We start from the raw sequence: 27,732 nt of genomic DNA on the forward strand, positions 1-27,732 counted from the left end.
TAAAACCATTTTCATGAGAGGCTCATTCATTAAGTACATTCAGGATGGATTAAAATGATCCTGAGCTCTGGTTCTAAGAATGCAGAGACCAGTAAATAAGTGTGCTATTGAAATAAGATTAGCAGTCGGATGCTTAACCTACTTTGAGAACAAGCTGTTTTTAACACCAAGTATCATCCATTCACATTTACATAATTAATGAACTAATTACAAACGAGTCTTATCTAATCATTTAAGCAGGTCTCACATGACCCATCCATGGCCCCCACTTCTGCAGTAGAGTAATTGCATTTCCTTGAAAGTAATACAACTTTATTTGAAAGACAATATCTTAGGGCTTCCCAGGTGGCTCAGTGGTTAAGAACCCGCCTGCCAATGCAGGGGACACAGGTTCAAGCCCTGGTCAGGGAAGATCCCACATGCCGCCCAGCAACTAAGCCTGTGTGCCACAACTACTGAAGCCCTCGCACCTAGAGCCCGTGCTCCGCAACAAGAGAAGCCACCGCAATGAGAAGCCCGCGCACCGCAACAAAGAGTAGTCCGCGCTCGCCGCGACTAGAGAAAAGACCGTGCGCAGCAGCAAAGACCCAACGCAGCCAAAAAAAGACAAAAAAACAAACGAAAAACCCCCTATAGTTTAGACCTTTTTACTGATTCAAGCCAGCCTTATCCTACATAAAAATCCACGGGGACTGATCAAAGGAGGATGGTGGTGTCTAAATCTTTTGCTTTTCTAAAAAAATTTATTTATATGGTTGAGCGGGGTCTTGTTTGCGGCGCGGGGTCTTGGTTGTGGCTCGGGCGCCTTAGTTGGGGCACTCGAACTCTCAGTTGCAGCATGCATGTGGGATCTAGTTCCCTGACCAGGGATCGAACCCCGGCCCCCTGCATTGGGAGCACGGAGTCCTATCCCCTGTGCCACCAGGGAAGTCCCTCTTTTGCTTTTAAACTAAGAACCACAAGCCAAGAGTATGGGGCTGCAAATGTTTACAGAAAGCAAATTTTTCCCTGAAAAAGGAAAAGTTGTAATGCCGTCTTTTAGCCAAATGAAAAGCAGTTGTGTTAAATCAGTACCAAAGCAAATGATACGTACAACAGTAATTAGCGAAGATTACACAGTAATTAAAATCACGATGATTATGTGAGTGAGAATAATTTATACAATAATCTCCACGCTCACACTGCAATATGGTACAAGTCCAATAGCAACAGTGCAGAGCCATGTTTGGTAATAAATTCAAATCACAGCATCTCTAATTATGTGGTGACAGATCGGTCATTGAAATTGAGGGATAAATAAAGTCTCTGACCAGGATACATACAATTTTATTTGGACTTCCCAAGGCTACCAAATGGGGATCCCAAACACTTGAACACTCCCCATCCCTCCCCCCAACAGAGGGAGCCCCAGACCATCAGGTTCCCCCACTATATTCCAAAAATCCTCGTTCCATGCTGCTAGCAACTTGCTCTGTGATACAAGACAGTTACCCCGTCTGGCAAAGCCACACTTGGCTCTTCATATCAGCGTCATCCTTCTAATCACCCTATCAGAGTGATTAGAGAGGCCATCTAACTTCCATCCACTGGTCATTTATTTGCTCAATGCATGTTTATTGAGCACCTACTATGTGCTAGACACCATGGTGGGTGCTGAGGTAAGAAGGAAAAGAGAAAGCTTATGTCCTTAAATGGTTCACAGCCAATGAGGGAGACAGACACCCAAACAGATGATCCTAACGTATTATGGAAAGTGCTATGGGAGAGGGAATCGTGGGGTCTGCAGAACCACGGCAGAGGGGCATGTGACCCAGCCAGGGAGTCGGTGAAGTCTCCTGAGGTAGGTGACACTTGAGCTGAGTCACAAATAAGAGTTCATAAAGTGAAGAAACATGGGAAGGGGGTCCAGTCAGAGCAAAAACCATGGACACAGGACCAAGGGTGGGAAACAACACAGCGTATGAGGGAGTAACATAAACCGTTTGGGGCACAAAGCATGAAGAAAAGATACAGGGAAATGAGACCAGAGAGGCAGACAAGAGCCAGGTCGCAGAGGGCACGGGAAGCCCACTAAGGTGCTTGAATTCCATCCTGTTCTATCCTGTAAGGCAGAGGTCACAAAAGGTTTTCTATAAAGGACAGATAGCATATATTTTTGGCTTTGGGGCCATACGATCTCTGTTGCAGCTACTCGATTTTGCCATCATAATGCAAAGGCAGTCATAAACAATATGTAAAATTTTAAAAAAACAAGAGCATGGCTGTTGATCCAATAAAACTTTATTTACAAAAGCAGGCCAAGGGCCATATTTTGCCTGTGGGTGGTAGTTGGCTGACTCCTGCTGTAGGTGACGGGAAGCCACCGAAGAAACCAGATTTTCATTTGAGAGAGATCATCCTGGCTGAAGCTCAGAGGAGGGTCTAGAGGAGGGTGGGGTTGGAAGGTCTTTGCCAGAGTCTAGAACAGAAATGATGGTAGCCTGACTTCAAGGTGCTGACAGGGAGGATGGAGAGAAGTAAAAAGGGTCAAGAGTATTTGCTTGGCCGCTTCCCTGGTGGTCCAGAGGTTAAGACTCCATGCTTCCACTACAGGGGATGTGGGTTCGATCCCAGGTTGGGGAAGTAAGATCCCACATGCCGCACAGCCCAGCCCCCAAAAAAAGCATTTGCTTAAAGCGGGGAGGGGCAGAATAAACAAGGTTTAGGGATCAGCTGACTGGGGATGAGCAAGAGGGATGAGAGCCTCAGATGAGTCGAGGGCGCCAGCTTGGGTGGCTTTGTGGATGACAGAACCACCAAATGATACGGATGACACTGGTGGGGGAAAGGGAGGAGTCTCCCCTTGGATACGCTGGGTTCAGACACCAGGGAGACATCCAGGTGGCGAGCTTCTAAAGGTAGGCGGTTACATATGATATACGCGTTTGAAACCTGGGAGAACGTAAGAGCTGGAGGGCTAGATTTGGGGGTCATCCGCTTACGGTGAGGGAGCTAAAATCACAAGAGGATTGCCTGGGACCAGGTGGAGAGAAAAACAGCAGGTGAGAGCAGCATCCTGTGATCCCCAGCACTGGCGGGGCTGGGGAGAAGTCTGGGGAACGCCAAGGAGCAGAAACAGCTACAAGGCCAGGCAGGCAGGGAGTTCTGAAAAGTGTCTGACAGAGGCCAGTGCAGGAGAGAAGTCCAGAAAAAGATCAAGACTGGAGAATGTCCCCTGGTGTGCCCCTTTGGGAGCCGCTGACGCGGTGAGAAAAGTTTCAGTTCAGTGGCGGGGGCAGGCTCAGGGCTGGAGGAAAGTGAGGCAGAAACGTGAGGTGAGTGAAGACGGTGCATGTGGACCTCGCTGTGAAGAAGCCTGGCTCCAAAGGGAAGGGAAAGGTGATGGGTGAGGACACAGTTAGAACGGGGAGGACCCGCAGGTGCTTATAACCTGTGGAGGAAGGACAAGCAGAAAGGCAGAAGCTGAGGACGCAGGAGAGAGAGGGGGTGCTGCGCGCTGCAGGGGAGAGGGGGCAGCGGGATACGGATTCGACTTGAACAGGACTGGATCTTATCTTCTGAGACCAGAGGGAAGACGAGGGCAGAGAGAGATGGATTTATAGACACCACAGAAGTTCAGACCATGATTTTCTTTTCTTTGAATGAACCAGGGGTTTAGGGTGTCTCCTTAGAGTGAGGAATCAGGGCCGGAGGAAAGTCAGGATGGTTTGGAGTAACTGTCCAGTAAAATGAAAAGAAGCAACGGACCAGTGGTAAGACATCAGCATCTGAACAGCTGGTTCAATTAATGCCCATCAGTGCGTGGACCCTGCAGAACTGTGTGAGTGACCAAGGCTGGGGTTCCGTGGGACGTGGGGATGGGGGTCTAGACAGAAATGGGGCTTGGACCTGCCTTGGAAAGCCCAAGGTGCTGTGAGGCCCAGAGGGGAGAGGAGAGAAGCCTTTCCTGGAGCACTCTTCCGGCAGGGCAATGGCCTGGAGGGCAGGAGGGAGAGGCCAGGCACCCTGCAGGGCCGGGGAGAGCATACCAGCCCTGGACGCCCTGGCACCACCTGCAGCCGGCCGTCAAGAGAGACTCCTGAGCCAAGCGTGGCTGCCACCACCAAGCTCATGAACTTCCTCCCCGGGGGCCACGGAGGTCATTTAGCGTCTCCGTCACCAAAAGCTCTTGCATTTATCAGCGGCAGCTGCATGATTCCTGGGCTGGAAATCATAAAGCTCTAGGTGTATTTCTCTTGAGCTGACATCCCCTTATAAATAATACAAGGAATGCTTTTATTTTTTTGGCAGAAGACTGCTTTCTCTCTCTCTTCTCTTTTTAGAGTGACCTTCTTTCTCAGTCAAATTTGGAAATGCCCAAGGGACTCATTTCTTGAGGCCTGTGATGGGCCAGGGAATACGGGGGATGCGGGAGCACACAGGAGCCTTGTATGCTATCCTGCCTCCTCGCACAAACAACGCCCGGATGATCTGGTAGCATCTAGTCAAGTTTAAAATGCAAATTCCCTTTGACCCAGAGAATCATTTGCCCACGTGCATAAGGATGTGTGCCTTTTTTTTTTTTAAAGGCTTACAGGTTAATAGCAAATATCCTGAACTCAAATAAAAGTGAAACAAGAAGATTGCAGTTTAATAAACCCATGGCATCATTCTAAGATCTTCTGCAGGAATGTAAAAGAATGAGATAGACTTATGTGGACTGATAGGGAGAGATCTCCACGGTATATTGTTGAGGGAAAGAAGCACTTCGTAAGAATTCAGGTAGAGCATGATATACATAAAATAACATCATACCATTTATGTGTTTTAAAAGCCCACAAAAATGTTATGTATCTGCTACAAGTACATGTATGTTTACAAATACACAGAGAAAGATGTGGAAGGATACACACCAAACTGAAGACGATGGATACCTTTGGGAAGGGAACTGAGGTTGGGGTGGTGGCCAAGAGGACTGTAGCCTTCTCAGTTATATTCTAAGTTCTTAAAAGGGAGAAGGATTTACAGATTATAAAGCTGGAGGTCAAGGCACCTGAACTCTGGGTTAATCCTTACTATAAGCTTAGGTAAGATACTTCCCTCTGCAGACCTCAGTTTTTCCCATTTATATAATGAGAGAATTGGACTAAATAATCCGGTGGTCCCTTCGAGCTCAGAAGTTCTAGAACCTTTAAATTGTAAACGTATTCCAAGGACAGGGCTTAAAATTTTCAGGGCTTAATGCCATGGAATCTGGCACTCAGTAGGCACTTAATAAACATCTGTTGGATGGATGTTGAGTGTTGAATAAGGATCCTTATGCAGTTTTAATATTAATAACGGGCCAGCTCTTTGCCAGTAAACTCTGCCAGGTGAGTGATCCACCTCCTGGATAAAAGTCAGTCATGGCAGTGTGGCAAACACAAATACAGGCTTCGGAGGCGTTCAAACCTGGGTTCAAATCCTGCCTCTTTCACTTACTTGCTGAATGACATGGAGCACATTTCTGACCCTGAGTCACAGTCAGTGATGAGCTGTGACCAAGTACAGTTAGTATTTCTGCTCAAGTGTTGATGTCATGGTCAGCTATTCATTCAACAAACATCTGTGGAGCACCACCTGTGTGCCAGCCCAAGGGACACCAACATGAAGAAAACTGACACGGAGCTTATGGTCTCTTCTTGCCTCCTGCCCCACTGCTGTCCTTGGCGCAGGCCCCTCTGCTCTGAACTGCAGCTGGACAAGCCTGAGGACTTGGAGGGGGAGCAGGCAGGATAAGGGGTACTAGGCTCTAGAGAGGGCTGCCTGGAGGCGCTGCCCGAGGCTCAGCTACAGGAACTGGGGTGTGGCCGTCTTTGCCTCAATCAGTTGTTCCCTAATCTCTGGGCCTCAGATCCCTCTTGTGCAACATGGGGGTAATGATATCAGTCTCCTGGGGTTACTCTGGGCATCAAATAGATACCAACACTAATAAAGCAGCTAATTTTCTTGAGCTCTTTCTAGGGCTCTGAGTGCATCCTCTCATTCACCCTGACAATGATCTACTCACAAGAAAACATGAACAGAGAAGTTAAGCAACTCGCCCCAAACTTATGGTTACCAGGGGGGAATGGTGGGGGGGGGGGGGAGGGATAAATTGGGAGATTGGGATTGACATATACACACTACTATATATAAAATAGATAACTAATAAGGACCTACTGTATAGCACAGGGAACTCTACTGAATACTCTGTAATGACCTATGTGGGAAAAGAACCCAAAAAAGAGTGGATACATGTATATGTATAACGGATTCACTTTGCTGTACATCTGAAACTAACACACCATTGTGAATCAACTATACTCCAATAAAAATTATTTTAAAAAAACCAAAAACTTGCCCCAAATCTCGCAGCTTCAGAGGAGCGAATGTGGGATTGGAAGCCAGATGCTCTGACTTCAGTCCGTGTACTGAAACCACTGCAGCCTCCCACCTCCCACTCAAATAGGTACCAAACAACTCAGTGTGTAATTCCTTATCATGCACCCTAATATAATTATAGTTATGAAACTTGGGTACTATGTTAATGAGCTCTCACATTCAGCTCTGGCTGCCTCAGGTTCTGCTTCTGCTGCCTTATACATTGGCTGACGGGGAAAAACAGAGGTATTTAGTTACCAGGAGAGAAAAAGTCCTCATCGTCCGGAGTTCATAGAGGACATGGCTCTTTCTCCACACAGGTCTTTGTTTTTAATTAAGAGCGGTAACCAGATAATCTTGCTTTAATTAACTCCCCCAATGCACCCAATTCTCAGAGCCTCCCTTTGATATTTTCGACATCAAATCTTTCAGCCTAAGATAATCAGCAGACACGTGCCAGACATTTGTCATTTCCCAAATATGCCCAAAAGCTTGGAGTGAACTTCCACCCCTTTCTTTTTGTAGAGACAACTCCCTGCTTCAGAGCAAACACGTTTCAAGTCAGGAAGGGGTTGTCTGGGTTTGCTCCATTAGTTTGTGATTTTTCTTTCTATCTTATCACATTGGTTCCTCTGTTATCACACAAGCAGTGTGCATTTCATCTTAATTACGCATCTGCTTAATCCATAATTTCTGATTTATGGCCATTAGCTCCTCATTACAAGAGGGCTGCCCTTGAAAAGGAAAACCAAACGAGCTGAGCGGAATGGAGCTGAAAAGCAAGAGGGAAGATGGATTTAAGTCCTACAGCTAAGGCTGAGCCCCAGGGCCCATTTGTTGGAGCAACTTATTGCTGCCAGTCCTATAGATTTGTGAGGGTCCCATCTCAGGCTGTGACTGAATTTGTCTCCTTCTATGGTAGGAAAAAAAATATAAAATTCTGACATTCAAACAAAGCTGAAATTTCTGAGGAGGAGATCATTCAGCCTAACGGTCTTTATATGGACTCCCCATTAAAAGAAAAACAAAACCAAAAAACTTTAAGTAAATATGTTTATAGAGAAAAATTTAAATCCATAACTATCTATAAGTGGAAAACTAGTAGGATTTGCCTTAGATAGAAAACAACTATAATAAATCCACAGCTATTTTTTAAAATGTTCACCCCCTGCTATTTAAAATCATCTGGAAAACTGTGCTTTAGGGAGGGCTGTATTAGATTCTCATCATTTCACCTGTTTGGAGCAGTAAATATAATTATATTTCCTTTTACAGGTGAGGAAGTGAAGGCTCAGAGAGGGCAAATGGTCTGCCTAAAGTCACACGGCTAGGAAGTGGCAGGGTCACACCTCAAACTGGACCATGCTTGTCCTTGTCTGGGACAGAGGAAATGGAAGACTTGAACAGCAACCTTCAACGCCTGAGATTCTTTCAGCTATTGGTCATCCAGAGGCAGCAGGGAGATACTCTTACCTGGGGCTGAGGATACAGCTGCTGGTGGCTGACTGTCGAGAGGGGGTCCTCACCGTGTCTGTGGCCAGGGACAGAGTACAACTCAACCAGGACTGCAGACTGCCCTCTGGCTGGGAGCTGAGGATGGAGACGTTATCTCTAGAACCAGAATGCAAGATGTTGTCAACATGATGACAACCACAGTAACAACAATAACTAGACAGTCACCCCTTAGCATGAGCCAGGCATTGTGCTAAGTGCTGACATGCCTGACTTTAATCAGTGCTCACAATACCGTCCCTGAGCGGTGCTGCACCTCTTACATAGATGAGAGTAACGGGATTTGGGGAGGCCAGCTTGGGTCTTGACTAAGGTCACCCAATTCCAATGCCTGGGCTAATAACCATTGCTCTTCCTTGGGAAGATAAACACTCTAATATAGATGCTGAGGTATCTCTAATTTTGGAGTAAAGTTTGGCACTGAATTTCATACCAAATGATATGGTCATGGACTGTGTCAAATGTGAAGGCCTTAACTCCTTGCCTACCTTAGCTGGAATGTCTTTGGGGACAGAGACTTATTGTATGCCCCCTATTCTGAAAGCAGCACAGGGAGAGGTCTGTGTGGGACTCTCATTGCTGTGGGTATTCAATGATTATTTTATTTTCTGGTTGATATATTCACTCAAATATATATTATATATAATATATAATAAATTTATATATTGATATATTCACAAATTTGTTTGTTTGTTTATAGAACACTCTATGCTGGGCACCACGGGATGGAACTATAAACATGAACCCAACATTGACCCTGCCCTCAAGACCCCATTTTAGCAGAGTAGACATCTATATAAATAACCATAAAAGAAAATTATCAATGCTGTAGATAAAGACAAGATAGGTTCTAAGGAGGACAAGGAGGGAGCCCTGATTTGCTTCTTGGAGGCATAAGGGAAGGAATCAAGCAGTGGCAGTTGAGCTACATCTTGTTTGAAGGTTAGGGCTTGGCTACACAGGCCTGGAAGGAACAGCACACACATAGGTAAGGAAGGCACGGATGATATGGAAAGCAGGAGTCCCAGGTGGAGGAGGAAGTAAGGGTCAGAATGTGCAGGGCTCAAATGTCAGTCTAAAAGTCTCTTCTGAGGCAATGGGGAGCCATTGACGGTGTCTGAGGACAGTGGCATGGTAAGTCATGAGCTTCTCTTTGTCTGGGAGAAGTTGGACGGTTCAATAGTACATCCCCGGGGCTATATGTTATGACCATAGAGTCAGAGCTCTTGTGGGCACTGCGGATAACTCTCCAGGTGGGTGTGGATGTTCCTTCTGCAAACTGGACACAGAGGGCCAGGGGCTCGTCTTTGGCTTTGGTGTAATTGGCTCAGTTCTACTCAGGGTTAACTTACGTCTCTTTTCTACCACTGCCGCTACAATCCACTGCTGTCTGGACACTAGAAGGAGGCACGAGAAAGAGTCTGTTATCCTTGTGCTGCCAGGGGCTGAGGAATAACCCAGTCTCTGATGTTAAATAAACTTGGGTTTGAGTCCCACCTCCAACCTTTGCCACTGTGTGATCTTAGGCAAGTCACTTGTCTTCTCTGAGCCTCCTGTGCTCTTTTGTAAAATGTAGCTAATAATGGGCCTCCTCCCCCAGAGTTGTGGAGCAGATTGAGATAACCCTTATCAAGATCTCAGCGTGGTTCTTGGCAAATAAGCAATGTTAATTAAAGGGTAGCAACCATTACCACTCCTCCTGTTTTAGTACAACTAGTACTGCTATTAATAGCATCATGATTGTCAACGAGCACAGCATTTGCTCTATGTTCTTTGTGAGTGTCTGCAAATCAGACACAGGGATGCGGTGGTCGGCTTTCCCAGTGCATTCTGGGAAACTCTGAGTTAATTACAGTAGTAGCTATTCTCTTGGGAGCATCCCTTGATTCAACAAATACGCATTACACGCGATCCCACTAACCACCTTGCCAGTCTCCCTCCTGGAGTTGAGGAAGCTGACACCCTTGTCCAAGGTCACGCAGCTTTGAATCCCAGGTCTGTAAGAGCTACTCAGCTCATGCCCTTAACCAGAGTGCAACCACCCAGGTACGGGTGCAGACAGCCAAACCACAAACCTCAGACACCTGAGCTGTCGTTTTAATCCTGGTTCCTCAGGCCGGGACCTCCCAGCTTTATTCTTCAGTGAAATCTGGGCAATTCCTTCCCAGAAGCCCTGGTCACTTCCTCTGAAGGATGCACCTTCAGCTCCTTGGTCCCTACCCTCAAGGGCCGGTCACTCTCGGGGTCTCTACTAACACCTATTCATCCCCACCAGACTGAAAGAGCCCCTCACAGGCCAAGAACACATCTTATTCGTCCCTTTAGCCCCAGGGAAAAGGCTAGAGCAGATGTTCTCTCAGACGATGCCTGGTGAATCCAATAGAAGAGGGGTCTGTAAATGATGGCCATGAGCCAAATCTAACCTACACATCTGCTCCTATAAATAAAGTTTTATTGGAACACAGCCACTCCCACTCATTTGCATTTTGTCCACGACTGCTTTTGCTCCACAGTGGCAGAGCAGAGTAGTTGCAACAGAGACCCCATTGTCTGAAAAGCCTGAAATACTTGCTATCTGGCCTTTTAAAGAAAAACTTGTTGACTTCTCCAGTATTAACAAAAAGCACCTTTTGTGAACGACCCCTTGAGAGGCAGAATAATGACCCCACAGATGTCAAGATCCTAATCCGTAATCCCAAGAACCTATGACTGTGTTTCCTGACATGTTAAAAAGGGCTGTGCAGATGTGGTTAAGGTTAAGGATCTTGAGACAGGGAGGTTATCCTGGATTATTGGGGTGGGCCCAGTCTAATGACTCCAATCCTTAAAAGCAGAGACCTTTTCCCAGATGTGGTCAGAGGGGCATGTGGCTACGGAAGAAGAGTCAGAGATGCAACATTTCTGGCTTTGAGGATGGAAGGGGCCACAAGCCAAGGAATGCGGGTATCCTCTAGAAACTGGAAAAGGCAAGGAAATGGATTCTCCTCTAGAATTTCCAGAGGAACACAGCTCTGCTGACACCTTGATTTTAGCCCAGGGAGATTAGACTGGACTTCTAATGAACAGAACTGTAAGATAATAAGCCATAAAATTTGAGCTAATTTGCTATGACAGCAATAGAAAACCCCTGCAATAGAATAAAAGTATTTTTGTAAGTGACCCTAAATCTTGAGGATCTATATAAATTTTTTCTGATACAGCTTTTAAACAAACTATTTATTTATTTGTTTTTTTGGGTGTGTTGGGTTGTGAGGGCTTTCTCTAGTTGCGGCAAATGGGGGCCACTCTTCATCGCGGTGCGCGGGCCTCTCAGTGCCGCGGCCTCTCTTGTTGCGGAGCACAGGTTCCAGATGCGCAGGCTCAGTAGTTGTGGCTCACGGGCCTAGCTGCTCCGCGGCATGTGGGATCTTCCCAGACCGGGGCCTTAACCCGTGTCCCCTGCGTTGGCAGGCAGATTCTCAACCACTGCGCCACCAGGGAAGCCCTAAACAAACTATTTAAAAATACTTAAAAACTTTAACTGAAGTGGCCAGTGTGAGTAGAACCAGCTTTATTCCTGCTGGTGGCCTGAGTCTCTTCTAAGGCTCTATGCGCTGGGGCTGCAGAAGGAACACCAGACTGTGAGGAAAGGCAACTGAATCCTCGTGTTCTCACTGTATGGCCTTGGCCTCCTCTCTTCCCTGTTCGGGGTGTCAGGTGTCCCCGTCTGTGAAATGAGGCGTTTGAGCCAAGATGCTTGGATGCTTAAAAATTATGTGCAATGGAGAGGATGCACTTAGGCCCTAGAGCAGGAGTCCTGGGCCTTTTATGAGCTTTTTTTTTTTTAAGATTTATTTTTATTTACTTATTCAGGCTGCGCCAGGACTTAGTTGCAGCACGCGGGATCTTCTTTTTCAGTTGCGGCATGTGAACTGTTGGTTGCGGCATGCATGCACAGAGTCTTACTCACTGGACCACCAGGGAAGTCCCTATGAGCATCTTATATGAAGACCAAGGAACTTCCATTTCCCCAAATGCACAAACACAGACTCAAATTTTAGTTCAGTATCTGAGGGTTCAGAGTATAATCTCTAGAACTCATGTGTGGACACCCCCTCCCTCGACCTACTAGTTCACAGACCCCAGTTAAGGACACTGGTTCCAGCTGACCAATGAAGCTAGAATGTGGTAGGCAAGGGCCCTGGGAAGCGGAGGGAGGGGTTTGCGTGAGCAGGGCTACATCTTCTGAAATGCTCATAGAAAGACAAAAGAATTGCGGCCTAAGCCGTAGCGTTCAAAACAGTGTGGCATGTGCCTTAAAAGCAGAGAGGGTGAGTTGTACCTGGAACAAGGTTTCTCGTGCCTGCAAGCAGGGAGGAAGGGCAAACACGGGCCGCAGTGGGGGTGGGACTTGAGGCATGATGATAGAGAGGGAGGGGCTTCAAGCCCATTTCCCACCCCAGGAGTCCATGACCCTGATTACAAGAGGGTGCGCCCAGAGATCCTGGTGGGTGCCTGGGCAAGCTAATGTCTCCATAATCCTAAGGCATCTGGCCTTGAACTCTGTAGGAGACAAGGTCTGGGCAGCTGGGCATACTTCCTCACCCACTTCACTGGTTCGATCTTTAATTGAACCCGGCACAGGAATGTCTGCAGAGCACAATGCAACTAACCAAGGTGCAGGCTGGTGTTAATTCATCTGGCACAACTGGACATCTCAAAATAAATGAGTCTCTAGTCTGGGGGGGAAGAGCCCTTTCAGAAGGGAGCAAATTCAAACACTGAGTCCACCCATGGGGAAATGTCCTCTCTCACTCCGATCAGAGGACGGCTGTACTTCAACCTAAACTAGAATTTTCTATAGGAGTTTGCTTTGGTGTAAAAGAGGGGGTTCTTCTTAAAGGAGTTTAAAACCCACTGACCCTTCCACCACAAGAAGAAAGAGTCTCTGGACTTCAAGCTCCATGAGGCAGATCCACGTTTGCCTGTTCGTGACCATACCTCCTGCCCTAACATGGGAGGTTCTCATCGATGATGACAATGATGATATGGTGATGATGATGATGATGTTGTTTATCTGCTGGGCGGGCAAGCAGAGGCCCAGGAAGGGCAGGTGACCTGTCCATGGTCCTGATCTCCTTGGCAGTGCAGCCAGCACTGGAACAGGATATGTGGTGCCTGGTTTTCCCCTCATCTCCTGACATGTGGTCAGTGGTTCTTTCTCTTGCCTTGGTGCATGTGACTTTTCAAGAGGAACTTGGGCCAGGCACTTGTGGACAGGGGGATTGCTGATGAGCAAGAGAAGTAACTAAATGTCTTCTGTTGTACTCCTTTCAGGGGAGTCTTGGCTAGACAGCTCCAGCCTGAATGCGAACACTGCCTGGGAAGTAACACATGAATGCACTGGCACCACATCACAGTGACAGACACAAGTTCACCAGAATGACAGGCCAGTTACTTGGCAGAGAACAAAGACCTTGACAACAGAAAGGGGAAAGATGGGGTACGTTTGACATGACAGCAAAGCTTAGTCACTGGAGGTGTGGGTGATGGGGTCAACCTGGAAATCAAGTCCCGGCCCCATCACTTACTGTGTGAGCTGGGGCCAGTTTCTTGACCTATCTAAGCTCCAGTTTCCTCATCTGTAAACTGGGGATGATAATGGTTACCAACCTCAAAGAGCTGTTGTGAGAACTACGTATGTGAGACAGGTAGGCTGTGTGGCCTGGCACAAAGTAAGTCCTCAGGAAAGAGTATTAGCCCAATGATCATGGTGTCCTGTAATGCCAGCGTGGATACAGCAGTTTGGAGCCCTCATTCCCCACGAACCCCGCTAGCTGGGTATCCAGGCCTTCCAAGCTAGAAAGATGCTTAGAAAGACAGGTGTCCTCTGTGGCATCATTTAAATGTGCTATTCTGCATGAGGGCCCTGTGATGTAACTTGGATGCCTTAGAATAATGGAGAAGTGCTTTAAGCTCTTCCTTCTAAGCAAAATTAGAAGGTAAGAGAGTTGTGGGAAAAGAGACGCGGGCAGTCCCAGAGCCCGTCCTACTTTGTAGCAGGGACCGTTAGAGTCTGACCAGAGCCTGGGCCCACTGATGAGTAAAAGTTAACTCAGAATTATGCTCTCAGTGGCAGCTGCAATCTTTGGTTAGACTCAGATCTTTCTACTTGTCCTGCTGCAGCCTTGTTTTAGCCAAGTTAAAAGGACGTATGTTGGAAAATGTACAACTTACACTCAACACAGCAACAGAGAACTCCTTTCCAGGGCCTTCATCTCAGATGGGGCCAGCTGGTGTGGAGACACTCTTGGCTGACCCCAGGAGTCAGGGGTCATCCACTGACCTCTCCACACTCCCCCCGACCCTGCCCCAAACTCCCAGCCAAGGTGATGACAGAGCAGCTGCAGACCCTGGGCCAGGAACAGATGGGGCTGTCAGCTGATGCACCCCTCCCTCCATGAGTAATAATCAGGCTCCAGGCCTGGGGGAACAGCTTAAAGCATTTCTCCATTAATCTAAGGAGGTTGACGCCACAGTCTTAAGTTACACCGCAAGGGCCCCGGTGCAGGCGGGTACGCGTTTAAATGCTGCCGCACTGGCCACCTGGCTTTCTGAGCACGTAGCCGCGTTTCCAGCCTGGAAGGCCCGATACACTGGGATCTAATACCCAACATGGGGAAATGCGACTTTTCCTAATTTGAACAAGTCTCCCAAAGAAACTCACCTCCAGCTGAAGCACCACTCGCTCTCTCTCTCTCTCCCAGGGTGGGTTTGAATCCTAATTGAGAGCTCAGTTTGGAGACAGACCTCGGCCCAATCCCTCAGGCTCCAATCCAACCCTCTTTCCCCAGGCGATGAGGCAATTAAGAGGGGAGTGCAGGGCTGAGCTGTCAGGCTGGGGAAGAGCTCGGGCTGGCCCTGGGGCAGGAGCTGGGGCTCTGCTCTGGACGGCGGCTCTAGAACCCAGCGGCGCACGTATTTCTTTGTATTGTTGATAACCAACTTAGCTGCGCTGCGGCCAGACAGCATGGTTTGCACGACACTAATCCTCTGAAACTGAGACTTGAGAAGTGCTGAGGCTTCTCTGTGGCAACTTTTCCCCGGTCTTCCCCCACTCCTATGCTATTATTGAAACCCACGCTCTGTGGAAGTTTCAAATCTAAGTTACAAGACAGCGAGTCAGGACCAAGGCCTACTGAGCATTAGGAGATGCTTCCCGAGAACCACCCTGGGCTCAGGGCTGGCTTTGCAGGCTTGCAGCCCTTGCCCAGAGGGGCCTGTGCTTGGTGTGACACTCTGCTGTGACTGCCTTGGAATTCCGAACCTATTCTGAACAAGAAGCCCCGCGTTCTCATTCCACGGTGGACCCCACACACTGTGCCCGTCAATCCTGCCTGGGGTTCGGGCGCTTCACGGGGACACGGTGGGCTTCCATGGGCCACTTCAAAAGGGGAAGAAAGGTGGGAGAGAGGGAACGAGCAAGAGGAGGAGAGCCTTTCTTTCCCACTGATCTCACTCGGGCACACTGGTCAACTTTCACTTCCTAGAATGTTCCTCATTTGCCCTGACTCACTTTTCTTCAGAGCTCCCGCGTCTGGCTCCTTCTTTTAATCCAGGTTTCAGTTCAGTTCTTCCTCTCAGAGAGGGCATGTATGTCTACCTCCCTTGCTATTCATCAGAGCTCTGCGTTCTCTGTCTTTGTAATTCCTACTGTATCCTAGCATTTTATTCGTCAGTCTGTCCACTGTATTCATGGGCGGGGACAGACACACACACAGACACACACACACACACACACACAGACACACACACACACACACACACACACACACACACACGCTTGCCCATCACAATGTGGGTTCCACGAAGGCAGAGACCATACCTGTGCTCTCCTCCCTCACTACTCCCTCAGGAATTTAACTTCCGCCTGACCTCGGGCAAGTTATTCAATCTCCCTGTATCTGTAAGATGGAGAAACGTGATAACAAGAAGCAAGTGGAATAAGACAAACACTCAGCACAGTGTCTGGTGTGGAACACGTAGAATCAATCACATGAATGAATGAATGAAACTGATGATGACTGAGCCCCTGCCAGGTAAAAGGTACTAATAAACCTGGGTCAGATTTTTTCACTTACTTCTTATTATCAACCCGTCTTACAAATGAAGAGACTGAGGCTCCGAGAGGTTGAATAACTCACAGAAGGTCAGGCAGACATGAACCGCTGGATCCCTGACTGGAAATCAGGCTGGCTGAAATGCAGCGCCTGCGCCCTCCCCAAGCCGCCCCCACTTCCAGTTGCAAGAATCCCATGCATCGCCTGGGCTCTTCCAGGTACAAGATGTATTTCTTCACACCTGGGGTTCTATGATCATTTCACCCCTCGCACAACCCTGAGATGCAGGTCAGGGCCCCTCCAACGTCAGGAAGCGTGAGCCAGGTGCTGGGCGGACACTGGAGATTCGGACGAGGAAAAGGCACCAGACGTCCAGCCGAGACAAAGATGTAAAGCCCCAGAGACAAAAGATCATGAAGATGCAGACAGAAAGCTAGGGGTTCAGATTGGATCTCCGGGGGCCCAGGGACTAGAGCTCAGAAAAGCTGGATGGGAACCAGGGGGTGAGCACGAGGCTTGTCACCTGGAGCAAAGACAGACAAAAGAATCTCCTGTTAGGAGGAGGGTGCAGGCAGGGTCCCTTTACGGCCTGAGGGGATCCCCTATAGACAGAGACCGGAGTGACGTCTGCAACCACCTGTGGCCTCACTGCCAGGACCTCATGCCCCAGGTGAGAACCTGCTCCTTGTTCTCTGTCACACCTCTGCCCAGCCTGTCCCCGCACCTCCAAGCACGGACGCTCTGCCTCTTTCCAACCGTGTTATTTTTAGAACTTCCACTGTTGATTAGAAGAGCAATCTATTGCTATGCAAGTAAAAATGGTTTAGAAGCTTTGCCCATTCACACACACAAAAAAGAACACAAAATACTAGTATATACAGCCATTAATTCCCATCATGATTAATGCAAAAGCCCTAGCATTTCTGTTCACGGAGAGGCCAGCCAAGCATCGCGCGGGTAATATTGACGCCAGGGGTTTGTAATTACAGATGTTAGTTCTGTCATGACACTAATAAAACTGGAGGAGGGGAGGCAGAGGGGGTTCTTGAACGTGACCCTGAGCTGGAAGCAGCTGCAGCATCAGTATTAGCCGTTTCGCCAGCAATTTGGCAGCTGTGGAAACTAGCAGGGCGTGGTAGAAATCCTTATGATGTTTGCGTGGGAGCCATGTTTGCACAGACTGAGGGCGCTGGAGATAAAGTCCTTGATTTACAGGCTAGAACATGGCAAGTCCACTGGGTCTCTGTCACACTGATGCTGAGAATGAACATCTTCATGGGAAAGTCGGAGGCTACACGCTGCTGAGCAGCTGTCACCAGCCCAGGACTGCATCAAGGAGAGAATGTGCTCATGGTCTCATATCAGGGTATAAAGTACATGACTTATATGAGCAAGATCTCCCAAAGAGGACGCTAGTACAGCTAGGGATGTGTGTGCAGGTTCATTGCAGAAATTTGAGAAAATCTACATAAGCCTGAAAAAGCCAAAAATTTAGGTCAAAATTTAGGCATTTAGTAATGCCTTCCCAACGTATTAGAACATTGGTGTGTTTCCTTCCAGTCTTTTTTCTGGACTGGGCGTGGTCAGCTCTAACACAGATGCCTGGTTCTTCCCACTGGCTGGACCACAGCCCACACACAACTCTCTCTCCTCCCCTGCTGCCTGGCTCACCCACACCTCCCGCCGGTCGGCAGCTGGCCCTGCCCACACCCCAGTAAGAGGTGGCTGGCTGGTCCCGGGAGGAACCACACCTGACGGGTAACTCAGGGCATCCCGCCCCTCACCGTCTCATTTTCTACACAAAGAAAACGTCTCTCCCTGTCACCCAGGCTTTGCTGCAGAGGCTGAGATGGAGGTGGAGACCCCACAGCAAGATGGGCGAGCCGGGCTCTAGGCGTTTGGCGGTAACACGGAGATGTCACCACCAGCGGGGAAGCATCCTGCCTCTGCTGGCCTGAGGCGGCCAGTTATTCCTCCCACGCCCTGGCGCGCCTCAGTCCCTGGACCCCCACACCTGAGAGGGGAAGCACTGTCCACTGAAGGCTGCAGAGCTCCCCAGGGTGCAGCCCACCTGCCACGCCCAGCCCCAGCCGGCTCCTGGTAGCTTACCTCTCCGTGTCGCTGTCGCTGGACACCACCTCTTCCAAGGCTGCCTGCAGGTCGGCGATCCGCCGGATGGACGTCTCCAGGTCTGTCTGGAGGGTCTGTCTCACTGCGGTGAGCTCCTCCACGTACTTCTCCTGGAGACAGAGACCACAGCACACGCTGACCTTGGGCAAGACCCCCACCCGCCTACGAGAGCTCTGGGGAGGAGCCTGGCGCTCACTGGGACCCTGTGACGTGGTGCGTGCCCACGAGGGGCTCTCTCTACGGACAGGCTCGTGGTCCCTCAGATGCTCTGGATTTTACAGAGGAGGAAGTGGATGCCTGGGGGCTCCAGGGCACGGCCCCGCACAGAGCTCACTCACCCACACCGGGGGTGCCGGCCCCAAGTGGACACCCTGGATAGATGGGTCAATGGATGAGTCAATGAATGTTTCCCAGGAGAGTTGCGGAGGCTGGTTCTGGAAGCTGAGTCTCTGTCCCAGGGATGGATGTGGAGCGGGAGACTGGGGGGAGGGCAGAACAAGAACGGGTCCCTCACAACTCTGTCACCTAGACTCCCCCAACTTTCCATCCTCAAAGGCAGCAAAAGGCAAAGATGGAAACCTCAGTGGGGCTCCCCGTAGAGCCGGCCAGCACCGCTGGCGTTTATTGAGACCTTTCCACGCCCAGCATTGTGCTCAGCGTTTCATGCTCCTGGCCTCACTCACTCCTCACAAGTCTGGCACGTGGCTCTTTATTACTGATCCCATTTCACAGATGAGGAAATGAGGCCTGGGGGAGCGCAAGCTTGAACTGGAACTCAAGCTGGAACCCAAGCTTGGTGCATCTGACTCTCCATGCTCATCCCGTTACTTTCTGCCCTGATTGGATTTTTGTCCAGACTCTCTGGAAAATCTCTTTCATTTGTAACGTTATTCCCACACTCCTCCCCTTTAACACAATGATTGTCAACTGAGGGTGAGTCTGCCCTCCAGGGGACATCAGGCAACATCCAGAGGCATTTCTGGTTGTCACACTTGGGAGTCTGATGGCATCCAGCAGAGTAGAGGCCAAGGGCGCTGCCCAGCATCTTATAACGCACAGGGCAACCTCCACCATGAAGGATTACTTCACACAAATGTCAACAGTGTCCAACCTGAGAAACCCTGGGTTAAAACCAGAAACCCACCTTCTGGGAATTAATCCCATGGGGTATAAACCAAAACACAGAGCAAGGCTCTGTACCCGAGGATGCCTGGGGCAGTGCCACTGATGACACGAGACGCTGAGAGCCGCCTTGTCACCCAGCAACTGGGACTGGTTACGGAAATCACAGCATGTCACCTTGATGCTATTAGGCAGACGTCAACATTAGAAATAAGGATGGTGGCAGTATGGAACGCTTCTGTGAAATAACGTTAAGCAAGCAGAAGAGAACAGAGAATATCGTGCCCAAGTCTACATGCAGATAGCACACATGCAGTTGGGAAAACACTTGGAGAGTTGAGAATATTTATGGATGGCAGCAAAGAGGGGTTATGGATAGGAGTTTTCTTTTGAGCTGCTCTAATTATGTCAAGTTTCTTTTTTGACTGTTGTCTTAAGAGACATGTATATACCAACTGATGAGAGCGTGAAGGGGTGAAAACATAAGGACTGAGGGTCAATCTAAGCACAATTCCCAGCTCCCCACGCAACCCACTAGCTGCGGGACCGTGAACGGTTCACAGTCCCTCTCTGAGCCTGGGATTGTTTTTCTTTATTTTGTAGATGAGGAAACCGAGGCCACTGAAGTCACTCAAGGCAGCAAGGAGTCTGCCCTGCTCCCAGGCCAGTGATCTTTCTGGGGCTCTGTGTGCCCGCCCCAGTGAAAGCCCGCGGGGACCAGGGCTGCTCCTCGTTAGAGGGACACGCTCAGCTCTGCACGGCAGATCAGCTTGTCCATTCGCGGTACTGTAAATCTGTGCCTTTACACTGATTTTGAGTCTTCTCCAATTTGAGAGAGAGAGTGAGCAAAGACCAAGAAAGCCAAAGAAGCAAGCCCAGCTGACGAGAGAAGGGGTGGCGTGGAGAGGTGGGGGAGTGGTGCCGTTGGTTGAAACTGCCAGCTGTGAAATCCCCATCTTGGTGCTGACAAGGTGAGGAACGGTCTGAGGCAGGGCCCCCAGGCAGGAGGTCGGTGGACCGTCAGAGGAAACGACACACCGTGGGACGGTGAGGGGGGTGTTCGCCCAGGATGCGAGCCTGTCAGCTCATAAAGACACCGAGGAAGATGGCTGGGCACACAATCCCAGGAGATTACAGGAGCGTCGCCTGAGCGCTGCTTCTTGCTAGTGGGCCAGGATGACAGCGACCCTGGGAGGCGAGGGGACGAGGCACCCGTGTATCTGTAAGACACGGAGATGCTACCCATGTCCATGTCTGGGCCATTCCAGGCACGTGGCGAATGTTTCTTTTAGAGACGAGGAAACTGAGCACCAGAACAGCAAAAAGACCCACCCAAGGTCATGCAGCCGGGAGACCACAAAACCGGACAGCCAAGTCTTGGGTTCTCAGGTGAGGCCCTTAGGCCACACGAGCTGAGAGAGAAGAGCCCAGATGTCCCCTCCTGGTTGTGCCTGGGTGACCTTGGCCCATGTCAACGTCACACGGAGGGAGCAACGAGGTCTTACAGTCTCGATCCGCGTGAAGCCTCCTGGCGGACAGAGGACAGGGAGGGGAAGGATGCTGGGTCTCAGGGACAGGTGGCTCTGAGCCAGGACCAAGCAGGTGCGCAGAGGAAATAGGGACCTGAGATGCATCAGATCCGTAATATCATGAAAGTGAAAGTAGGCTCTGGAGCCAGGATGACTGGGTTCGAATCCCAGCTCTACCACTCACTGGCTGTGTGACTTTCAGCAAGTTATTCAACCTCTCTGACCCCACGGGTAAAACGGGGGCAGCCGTAGTCCCCTTCCCAGGGCTGTTGTGAGGATCGAATGAGCTTGGCAGAGAGGAAAGGCTTGGCCAGTGGTGGCATTACTACGTTTCAACACTCAGAGGGGAACGAGGAGCAATTGGGTGGGTGTCCCCACATCACCGGGGAGGTTTGCCAAGGTCACGCAGAGAATAAGGAGGCTGGAATGCAGGACTCTGAAAGCTTTTTCACCATCTGCAGAGGAAAGACAGGGGTGGAAAGCAAGGGCAGCTTAGAGGGTGAGTTAACTAGGCAGAGCAAGGAATGCTGAGAGCAAGAAAACCATCAACAGACAGATGAAGCCTGTGGTTCCGGGGACCTGCCGCTACCGCCACCCTCCACTGTGCCCCTTGCCCTCCGCGCCCCACCCCCATCTGCCTGGGGACGTGCCTCAGGCTCAGGAGGAACCTCCCAGGGAGACGGATTTGGGAAATTCAGAGTCTGTGTAATCAGCAATCAGCAAACCTTTCCTGTTTCAACTTGAAAACCAACTAGTCTGCTGATTGCCGAGACCAAGTCATTAGGCGAAATGGATGCGGTGCCCACACTAGTCTCCTGGGGGCAGACAAAACAAGGCCCAAGCCAGAGACGGCTCGAGAGACATGGAGGGTGGTGCACCAGGAGAAGGGGGCACAGGGGAGGCCCCCCCCTCGGGCCTTCTTCCACCTCCGTGACCAGCAGCGCTCAGGATCGGGTCAGGACTGCTACGCAAATGGGATTGTGCTTTGAGGCCAAGCGTGAGCCTGGTCTTCTCTGTTTTTCTCTCTCTTTGGGGGCTTGGAGCAGGAAGAAGTTGGGGGGAAAATTAGGGAACAAAACTATTTAGACAGTAAGATGTATACAATAGAAACCTACTAATAAATATACTGTATGTCCATATTACTCCTCAGCTACAATGTACTGATATACATTGTAATAGACACACAACATACTAACATAGATTATTATATATTCATTATATATATATATATATATATATATATATATATACACACTGCCATACCATTCATTCAATAAGCATCTACTGAGCATGAACTATGTGCCAGCAGCACTGATCTAGGCACAGGCAGTATAGATAAAATCTTAACTTCCATGAGCATCATTCTTTCAGGGCCCTGATCTTTCTGTATTGCTGCTGTCTAGAACAGAGCAGGCACTCAATATGTTTTGGGATTGAGTGAATGGCGTTACTGCATGACTGTAAGAGGTGAATGAAGGAGGGACACTCACTAAGGCACACATAATACACACCACGCACACAGAGATCAACACAAGACTACGAGGTATATGTACGCGCCAGCCTCCAACCCCCCACCCCCCCCCCCCGGCATCACATCAACCCTTGTTAAACTCCCAAGCTGCTCTCCCTGGAACGTGCCGTGTGGAGTCGCCCATGTTGGGAGCAGTTTGTACGATAATTAGTGGCTGCAATTAAAATCATCTCCTCTCGTGATGTTCCATTAGAGGCTAATATTTAAAACTCTTGTCTGGTTTCTCTGCCCCGGGCATCTCAATCTTCAGAGGACCCTCTCCTGCCTGCAGATGCACAGGACTCTCCTATGTCACTTTCTGTGGCTCTGGAGGTTGCCTCTCTAAACTTTGGAGGTGTCCCGCAAGGCCTCCCAAAGTTAATTTCACCTAGTGTGTATTATAGATCAGACTATCTCAAAACATCCTCAAAACCTGATGAAAATTCATCTTGTTATTCTTTTCTTATGTGCTAATGACAAATAGAGACTTCATGTTACAGAGCCTGGTGTTAAGAAAAAATTATACGCACATGCATATGCTGTGTAAATGTGTATAAATATACGTTTATATAAAGTATACATGTAGTATATAGAAATGTAAATGTATAAATGTAAATACATAAATATGTATACGTGTGAATGTGTGTTCTCCTGTGTATTTACAGATACACACACAAATATTCCCAGTCTGAAACACAGCACATACTTAATAAGTATTTGTGAATAGTTAATAAATGAATGTATTTATTTCTATTTCTCACGTGGGCAGGCGTGCTACTAAATGTTTGAAAAAAACCCTTATCTCACGTTATCTTTATAAAAACCCTCAGAATCACGTACAATATAAACACATAAAAAGTAACGCGAGAACATTACAACAAACTCGTAGCAGAGCTATTATCTCTGTGCAGTGAGATATCAGGTGATTCTTCCCCCCTTTTTTATACTTCTCCCGATATTCTGCAAAGAATATGATTTACTTTTATTATCAGAAAATTAAAAATACAGGACTTCATTTCTCTCTGCACTGCAATAAACAACTCCCTGGTCCACCTGCTCAACGCCTCTCACGGCAGCCTCATTATCCCCATTTTACAGATGAGCAGGCTGAGCCTCAGGAAGGTTAAGTCACTTGCCCAGGGACATGCACCCAAGACATGACAGGCTAGAGTGGACCCAGGTCTCCTGACCCCAGCCCACAGCTATTTTCCCCTTTGCCTCTATTTGCTCCTGCTTCATCCAAGGATGCCTGTGTCTCCAGAGCTGGGGGAAGTCTTCCCAGAAAGCAAGGTTATGAGGAACTGCCGCTGTTTCATTCAAATTGTCCAAGGGTCACTTGCCTGGGAGAAAGGAGGCTATGGGGGAAAGTAAAAGCCCCGTGCATTGTGTCCTGGCAAGAGCTCCAAGGCCATATTGGCAATGGAGTGAGCATTAGCAGGAAGTGTTCAGTCCCACTTTGGGAAAGAGCTGGGGTGCCCCTTAGAAAACCCCAAGTGATGCATCAGATTCTCTTATTTAAGACTGAGAAAGAGCCCGACCTCCAGCTGGAAGGGGACTAGGGAGAAGGTAGTTGTCACTAGACAATGTCCTTTCTTCATAATCATCCTACAAAGTGTTTTATTTTAATGATGTGGTGACATACACAGAGAGAGACTCATCAAAGATCCCAAAGTCACCCAGCTAGACAGTGACACGTAGGTTCAAGCTTAGGCCTGCCTGTTTCCAAAGGGTCAGGAAATACCTCACGACTCCTCCTGTCCTTTTCTTCGCCTGTGGCAGGCATGCCTAATCAATCACTGCACAGACCCAGGCAGTGTGGGGCCTGAGTCCTTTCTCTGAACCACCAAGCTAAGTGCTTCACCCCAGTACTGCCCTGTGCTCCATCCACCAACATCAACTGGAACTCCCAACTCTGCCACATTTCAAATGATCTCAATCCTCCTGGAAATGCCTCCTGAATCCTCAAAGAAGACACTTATATAAGTTTGTTGCGGCGGGGGTGGGGCTGGTATTTCTCCTTGAAAATTGATGAGCGCTCTATGAAACCCAGGGAAGCTGAAGCCCAACCACACTTCGGGAGGGACCCTGGCTGGTGGGGAGGGGGAGATGCAAACTACCAACAACATGGGAGCAGCAGGAGAAGCACTGGCTTTAGGACTAGATGAACCCTGAAGCACTGTGTGAATTTTGAAGAATTACTAACCCTTTCTTACTTTCAGTTCCTCATCTGTTAAAATGACAGTGTTATTCTGCGACAAACAGTATTGCAAGGAACAAATGAAATAATGTAAAACTGCGTATATCTGGTATATATATATATATATATATATATATATATATATATATATATATTATATCTGGTATATATATATATATATATATACTGTGGCACGTACTTGATACATAACAAAGGTTCCCATTTCCTTCTTTCAAAGTAAAGAGTCCGAAAACATGAAACCTGCAGGGACTGTATAGTGAGGATAGCCTCATTTTTCAGAAAATGAATTCTATGAACCTGATACTTTTTTGTTGAAGCCAGAAGGATTTAATGCAATGCCTCCAAGGAGCCTGTATCAGTCAGGAAACTAGAAATCACTCTAGATCATTCAACCAAAGGAATTTAATATAGGGAATTGGTTTTTCAGGTGATGGAAAAGATGAGAAGCCAGAAGAGATTAACAGCTACAGGAAGGCACTGCCAACCTAGGGCTGGAAGGAAAAGCCAAGAAGTTGGGCCATCCAACGGGCAACAGCAGGGCTGCCCAATGGGAGCTGCAGTCAGGGAGGAGGGTCCCAAACGGGATCCGGAATTACAGAGGCTGGGCTGCAGTCAGGGATGCCCCCCAACCCCAAGGCAGTGCGAGAGAGGGAGAAATACTCTGGTTCCTCTCCTTCTCCTGTCTTTCAACTGTCCCTCACTGCCGTTCATTTGGCTGAACCTACCAGAAAGCAAGCTCTTAAAACAGTTTAGAGCACAGCAGAGAAACGGTGGGAATGAATCTGAGAGCAAACAGGAGAATTACCGGTACAGAGCACAGAGGCGTCTGGGCTATATCCAGGCTTCATTATTAAAAACAGACGAGGGTGTTTTCAGTCTGTAAAAATTCATCCAACTGTACACTTTTAAGATTTGCACACTCTTCTAGTTGTATATTTCAAGGAAAACATTACAATAAATCCAGAATTACGATTGTCAAGTGTTACAACCAAATTCTGGATTACAACCCCCAGTCTGTATTAGTTATTTATTGCTACATAACAAATTGCCTCAACACCTAGTCATTTTGAAATATCAAATATCATTCTCTCTCATGGTTTTCTGTGGGTCAGGAATTCAGAGGTGGCTTACCTGTGTGGTTCTGGCTCATGGTCTATGGTAGGATGAATAAGGCCCCCAAAGATGTCCACGTCCTAATCCCCGAAACATGTGATTATCTTCACTTAGATGGCAAAAGGAATTCTGCAGATGTGACTACATGAAAAACCTTAAGATGAGAGTTTATCCTGGACTATGTGGATAAGCTGGGTGGCCCCTACAGCTAATCATAAGCGTCCTTATAAAAGGGAGGTGAGAGGGTCAGTGGGGAAGAGAACAGTGCTGTGATGATGGAATCATGGATTGGAGCGATGCAGCCAGGAGCCAAGAAATGCTGGCTGCCTTCAGAAGCTGGAAGATGCAAGGAATGGATCATCCCCTGGGGCCTCCAGAAGGAGCCAGCCCTCCTTTCACCTTGATTTTAACCCCTTAAGACTCATTTTGGACTTCCGACCTTCATGACTACCAGAGAATAAACCGTGTTCTTTGAAAGCTACTACGTTTGTGGTAATTTGCGGCAACAGCAATGGGACACCTACACAGGATTTGTCATGATGTTACAGTGAAGATGTCAGCCAGGGCTATGGTTGTCTGAAGGCCGCCCTGAAGCTGGAGAGTCCTTTTCAGAAAGCTCACTGACATGGCTATCGGCTGGAGGCCTTAGTTCCCTCCCACGAGGGCCCCCACTGAGCTGCTTGAGTGTCCTCATGACATGGCGGCTGGCTTTACCAGAGCAAGCGATCCAAGGGAGAGCAAGGCAAATGCCAAAGACCTTTTATAACCTAGCCTCCAAGTGACATACCATTGCTCCTGACCATCTATTGGCCACACAGACCAACTCTGATACAGTACGGAGGAGGCTACAGAGGGGTGTGAAGGCAGAGATGGGGACCGCTGAGAACCATCTTGGAGGCTGGCCGTCACAGTAACACTGACACTTCTTCACCCACAGGCCCCATCTCCAGTGACTCCCCCACCCACAAAGGAAAACCCTGGAGGAACCCTGAGCTGCTTCTCGTTTCTCGGAGCACATCTGTTTATAGGTGGTATGAAGTCCCCCCCCAAAGACATGTTGAAATCCTAATCCCCAGTAGTTCAGAATGCAACTGTATTTGGAGACAGGGTCTTTACAGAGGCAATCAAGTTGAAACGAGGTCACGAGAGAGGGCCTTAATCCAATATGACCGGTGCTCTTATGAGAAGAGGGAAATTTGGAAATGGCGACAGTCATGCATAGAGGGAAGATGATGTGAAACCACAGAGGGAGAGCGCCGCGTGGAGACAAAAGATTCAAGAGATGCACCTATAATCTAAGGAACATCAAAGATTGCCGGCAAACCACCAGGAGAGGGGCATGGGAGTTTGTTCTCCAGCGCCTTCAGGGAAGCAAGGCCCTGCCGACGACACCTTGATTTCAGATTTCTAGTCTCCAGGATGTGAGACAATACGTTGCTGTTTTACCGAGCTACATGGTTTGTGGTACGTGGTACAGCAGCCCGAGCAAACTAATATAACACCGTGTGCTCTTTTATTTTTCTTTCATACATCATTACCTTTCTTTTCTGGTTCTAATAGGGTTCATTACACAGAATTTAGAAAATAGAGTTGCCAAAGGAAAAAAAAACATTAAAAATTGCCCTTCAGTCTGTTACCTCGGGGACAGCCCCTCTTGATGACTATGCTGGTTTGTCTCCACCCTGTGTTCACTTCTGCATGTGTGTATAGACACATCTACCGGACACGCACTGGGGCAAAAGAGTGTAACAGGAAAGGCGGAATGGAGCTAGCCAGGCGGACAAGCAGGGGACCGCGGTGCCCCTGCCCTGCCAGGACTCTCCGGTATCTCCAGGCAGAAGAACACGTGGGGCTCCGGGCACCTGCTTGCTATCTTTCCTTTCCCTTCTCATTTTTCAAGCTGACTGTTTTAAAATGCCCCCAGCTACTGCCTGCGGGCCTTTATAGCTTTCTGGAAAGTTAATATTTTAGGTAACTTGGGCTGTTCTAGATGATAAAAGAGCCGGCCTGCAGAAAGTCTCAGATGTATCTGCTACGCACGTCCACGCATCACGTAAACGTCTGTGGACACACACACCATATACCAGGGGCCCAAACTGAGGCCCAGGGCAGGAAGCC

The 27,732-nt window shown here is 48.6% G+C and overlaps 1 protein-coding gene across 2 annotated transcripts in view; it reads right to left on the reverse strand.

Moving 5' to 3' along the window:
• The window catches only part of MYO18B (myosin XVIIIB), a 218,080-nt gene that overhangs the window by 11,524 nt on the left and 178,824 nt on the right, over window positions 1-27,732 (reverse strand). For both annotated transcript variants that reach the window (XM_068563218.1, XM_068563217.1), the window contains exons 39-41: window positions 18,102-18,232; window positions 9,246-9,290; window positions 7,855-7,992 (exon numbers count right to left, since the gene is read on the reverse strand). In XM_068563218.1, coding sequence (XP_068419319.1) covers window positions 7,855-7,992; window positions 9,246-9,290; window positions 18,102-18,232 — 314 coding nt within the window. The remainder of the gene's footprint in view (window positions 1-7,854; window positions 7,993-9,245; window positions 9,291-18,101; window positions 18,233-27,732) is intronic.

This window comes from Eschrichtius robustus, chromosome 14, assembly GCF_028021215.1.
Source record: "Eschrichtius robustus isolate mEscRob2 chromosome 14, mEscRob2.pri, whole genome shotgun sequence".
Taxonomy (NCBI): Eukaryota; Metazoa; Chordata; class Mammalia; order Artiodactyla; family Eschrichtiidae; genus Eschrichtius; species Eschrichtius robustus.